The 4,569-nt window shown below is 56.0% G+C and overlaps 1 protein-coding gene across 2 annotated transcripts in view; it reads left to right on the top strand.

Annotated features, from left to right (window-relative positions):
- Positions 1 to 1,234: 1,234 nt before the first annotated feature.
- Positions 1,235 to 4,569, top strand: part of RELL2 (RELT like 2) — a 13,713-nt gene continuing 10,378 nt past the window's right edge. The window contains exon 1 of one of the 2 annotated variants that reach the window (XM_026858377.1): positions 1,235 to 1,258. Coding sequence is in view for 1 of the 2 variants with exons in the window: in XM_026858372.1 (XP_026714173.1) it covers positions 2,200 to 2,238 (39 nt within the window). In the remaining variant the exon portion in view is untranslated. Of the gene's footprint in view, positions 1,259 to 2,179; positions 2,239 to 4,569 lie in introns of those variants that run through there. The other variant, XM_026858372.1, reaches the window with a different exon arrangement.

The following is a 4,569-nucleotide window of genomic DNA, read 5'->3' as shown; positions in this document are numbered from 1 at the left end:
CAGCGCTGCCTGCGACTGACACCGGGGGCGGGTCCGGGGGCGGATCTGTGGGCGGGGCGATCGTCGCTGCGATGCCCCCGTGGTCCTAGCGCCCACTCCAGTCACACCCAGCTGCCCCCAGTTACTCCCAGCTATCCCAGTCGCCCACTGGACTCGACCTGTAGCCCTACACCTGCCCCCAGGCACACCCAGCTGCTCACCAGTTACCCCCACGTGCCTCCCAATCACCCCCAGCTACCCACAGTCACCCCCCCAAGCTGACTCCATTTATTCCCAGCTACTCCCAGTTGCCCACTGAAGTGTCTCCAATAACCTTACATCTACGCCCCAGCTGCTCACTGGATCCTGTCCTGTAACTCTACAGATGCTCCCTAGTCACCCCCAGCTGCTCACCAGTTCACCTCCGTTTGCCTCTCAGTCACCCCTAGCTGCCCCAGCTCACCCACCAAGGGCACCCACACCTTGGTGGGACTCGTCCCCTTCCCGGGAGCAGTGCCCTGCACTGTGAGGGACAGCTGGCTGTCACCTAGCCGAGCAGCCCTCTCAGGTCCCACTGTGCCAGGGAACATGTCCTCCTGACCACCGGCAGCCTTCGAATATAAGCCACTGGGGTTGGCAGGGAATGGGGACAGGGAGGCACCACCAGGCAGGTGGAGGACAAAAGCTGGGCGGAAAAACTCTGTGTACAAAAAAGCAGTCATGCAGAACGGGGGAAAAAACTCTGAACCTTACCCAGCGCTGGCGAGGGACAGGGCTTGGCCATGAGTGACGCTGGTGGTAAAAATCTGTTCCCTGTGGGCTGAAACGAAGAAAGGATGAAAGGAGCAGGTAGTCTTGCCCAAAGGCTCAGAAAACAAATTAGCCAAAATCGACACTTGGCAAGGACTTGGTCCGGCTGGTCTCTTCCTGATCGTTTCCTGCAGGCAGGAGGTTGGGGGCGAAAGGTGCTTCGCTGGAGGCAGACTGCCTGAACCACCTGCAGTCAAATGGGGTCTCGGAGAGGAGCAGACAAAAGGCTAGGAGCCCCAAGGGGCATACCAACAGCTGGCTAAGGATGGACACCACAGCAGATTGGGATGTTCCCCGGTTTATCAGCGACAGGATTTTGGTGCTGGGTAAGAAACGTGCGGGAGGGAAACCCCTCGGCACGCAGCAAGGGGAGCTTCACGCATGCATGGCCCTGGTTGCACAGAATGGGGCTGGCGGAGTGGCAAGGCAACGGCAGGATGGTGTCGGATTTTGTGCTGGCTGCAAGCAGGTGAGAAAACTAGTGTCAAAGGTCCATTAAATCATGGGATTGTTAAATTATTAAATGGTGCTTCTGGCTGGCTCTACCACTTACTGTGGGGATGCTGCTTCCTCCATGCCACTCCTTGTGAGTGTTTCCCTTTAGGCCACTCCTGAGCATGGAACAAAGATGCTCTGGGAGATTCTGGGACCCTCTGGCTGTGACTCCACAGGGCACATCTGTGGTTGGGGATGCTCAGAGCTGCAATCCTTGGCACAGTGAGCACTAAGTCCAGCACCCACCATCTTAAATAAGTAGGCTTTAAATATGCTGAACAACAAGGGTGTAGCAATAAATGCGTGGAACATGCTGACGTCTCCGTGGGGCTGCTCACATAGCATGACGATAGCCCAGTTGCCGCTCTGCAAGGTGCTGCCACCAGATAGCGTCCAGCCAGGGCCACCGAGCCGCCTGAGTGACACAGACGAGCTGCCTGGCTGGGGGAAAGGGGCGACAAGGGGAGAAACACGTCCTTGCCTCCAGTGAGGATTGTTTTGCCAGCTGAACTTGCTCTCTGGAAGATAGTCACTGCTCCGGGGATCTTCACAGGTCTTGGACCAGTACAAAGAAAATGTTGGGGAGGGATATTTTTAGATGCTCTTTGTTTTCAGAGACAAAAACCATGCTGTGGTTTAAAGGCCATTAGCTTGCTGTGGATGTTTGAAAAACTTAAATAAGGGCTTAAGATTCAGGGAGATGTTTGACACAATGGGATGTAGCATTTTTGCAGAGATGATGGCAATTTTCAGGCTGAACATCGTAGTGGAGACCCCAGGAGGAACCTGCCCATGGGATTACCAGAGCTGGGCAATCTGGCCTGTTTAGCTGCCACGTGGACAACCAGCAGGGCTGGGGCAGACGATCCCCTGAGCGGGCGCGTTCACATTGTTCACAGGGTGACGTCTGTCGTAATGGCTGTGGAGGAGGCGCGGAAAGAGAGCGGACGAGAGGTAACGTGGCAATATGCTGGGACCAGAACTAGCCATGGGACAGGGTAATGGGGGACAGTGCTGTCCCTCCACCCTCTCCTTAGCTGCTCTGTCCTCTCCCTCCCTGGCCACCTCTTGGCTTAAAATTTAAGGGCTTCCAGGCAATGTCACAAGAGGCACCAAAGCCTCCAAAGACCCCCAGGATTCATGCCTGCACCCTCTGGGGAGCCCTGAGTGGGTGACCTGGGGAGGAAGGGCAGAAGGATGGCAGCAGTGAGTGCAGTGAGCAGGCAACAAGCAGGCAGCTGCCTGTCCCATGGCTGTGACTGGATCGCTGTTGTGTCTCAGCTTGTGCTGCCTTGGCTGTTGGTGTCACACAGGATGAGGACAGGAGCTGGGATGGGGTCAGGAGGGGACAGAGGATACAGTGCCCAGCCTCTGGACATGCCATGAGTATCCAGCCCACAGCCACGTTCGCTGGCTTAGCCCCATGTGGGGCTGGCCAGGATGGACATGACCAGCCTGTTTGGAAGGGAGACCTCAGCTGTGTGTATTCATGACTGCCATGCTGGATGGTCTCAGGGCAGAGAGGAGCTGTGGTGTCTTTTCTGAGTCACCTGTGAGGTGTTGTGTGGGACAAGGCTCATGGTCTGGCCATTAAAGTGCTAATGGGGTGTTGCAGTGGGAAAAGGACTGAGCAGCCTGGAGGGATATTGAGACTGTGGTGGTGGAGGCAAAATGGAGATTGAGGGCCCTTGGGAAAACATCAGGAAGAGAAACGCTGTTGACTGGGATAATCCAGATGCAAAGTGAGGTGGGAGCAGCTTCATGGTAGTAGAGCCCTCTTCTCATTCTAGTTCACTCCATGGAGGCCAGGATTGGCCAGGTGGGGTGCTGCACCATCCTGTGCCCCCCAGGTTGTGGAAAGGCTTTGACACCAGATACTGTGGGAAAATGCGAATCTTCCCTTAAAGTGGGGAGGGCTGAGCAACCTGGGCTCATTTTGCTAGGCATGGTTGAAGACTGGAAGTGGGGGGTAGGGTGCAGCAATGCATTGGGTGGGCAGGAATGCCTGGGAGGAGAAAGAGCAATTTATTGTGCAGGACAGCATGTGTGCGTGAGCACAAGGAGAATGGGAATAAGCTCACCATGACTGCATGCCCTCAGGGCTCTGCAGAAACCCAGACCTTGAGGTCCCCGCTTTGAAGAAACTAGGGCAAGGAATAAACTGCCTTTAAGGGCTTGATCAGCAGGGCCTTGCATGATGTTGCAGCTTGTTGGTCCAGCGTCAGAAGACCTCTCCTCTCCTGCATCCCTAGCAATGCATGGCAGGAGCAGAAAGTCTTGCTGGCCTTTTCTTGTCATAGTTGGTCCATCTTAGGGCCTGTCTCCCTGCCAGAACAGCAGACAGATGGGTGACGCTTACAATGCAGTGACCTCCTGAAGTCATGGTGATGGAGGAAGCTCCTGGGCTCCTGAGAGTTGACTCTTGGTCACTTGCAGAGAGGGACAGGAGCTCTCATCATTGCGTAGTTGAAAGCCTGGAGGAGTTGCAGGTTGTCTCATGGCAATACAGAGTGTGGTGGGGTAACTCCTACAAATTAATATTTATATACGTACTTAGTCCAGTAGAGATGGGGTGGGAGGGATTTCAAGGGTCACCCGTGTTTCTCAAGATCTGGGTAGAAAACTGTCAGGTGGGTGAAGGATGGCAAGGAGCAAGCCTTATTTGCAGTAGCAAAGGAGATTTGGGTGAAGCCTTCCAAAGGAGGGAATAATGTGGTGGAGCTGGAGAAGGACATCGTGGGACTGCCATGGCTGGAGATTTTGAAGTGCCTATCCATCCCTTTTTCATGCAGGAGGGAGAGACAGTCGGTCTGGGGAAGGGCATCAGGCTTCAGGGTCTCTCGGGACTCCTTTTCCACCATCTCCTCGGTGCTGTGATCACGGTGTGGGTGGCTGCATCCCTTCCCCTTCCCCCCCCCCTCCCCTCCATGCCAGTGCGGGACGGCTCCTGGTCTTGCTGAGACCCACTTCCACCCCTCTGCCCTCCCATCGCCACGGCTCATTGCTCTAAAAATCGCCGAGAGCTTCGGAAAGGAGGGTGCCAGGGGAAATCGGGGTTGGCTTACATGCGGGCGAGGTTATTTGCCCTGGGGCGGGCAGCAGCTTGCCAGCGCCGGCTTCCCTGAGCGGCACTCCTGTCTGCTCCTCGTTGCGGCTGCCGGCGTTTCCCTGAGGTTCTCCCTGCACCTTTATCCGCTGAAACCGCTTCGGAGAGATTTTTTCCGGGGTCGGGACAGGCGGGTGCTGTCGCTGGCAGACAGCGGCGGGCTGCCGCGGCAGCCAGAA

Source organism: Athene cunicularia (genome assembly GCF_003259725.1).
Source record: "Athene cunicularia isolate RWA chromosome 13 unlocalized genomic scaffold, athCun1 chr13_part1, whole genome shotgun sequence".
Taxonomy (NCBI): domain Eukaryota; kingdom Metazoa; phylum Chordata; class Aves; order Strigiformes; family Strigidae; genus Athene; species Athene cunicularia.
This window is presented reverse-complemented; position numbering and strand designations above follow the sequence as displayed.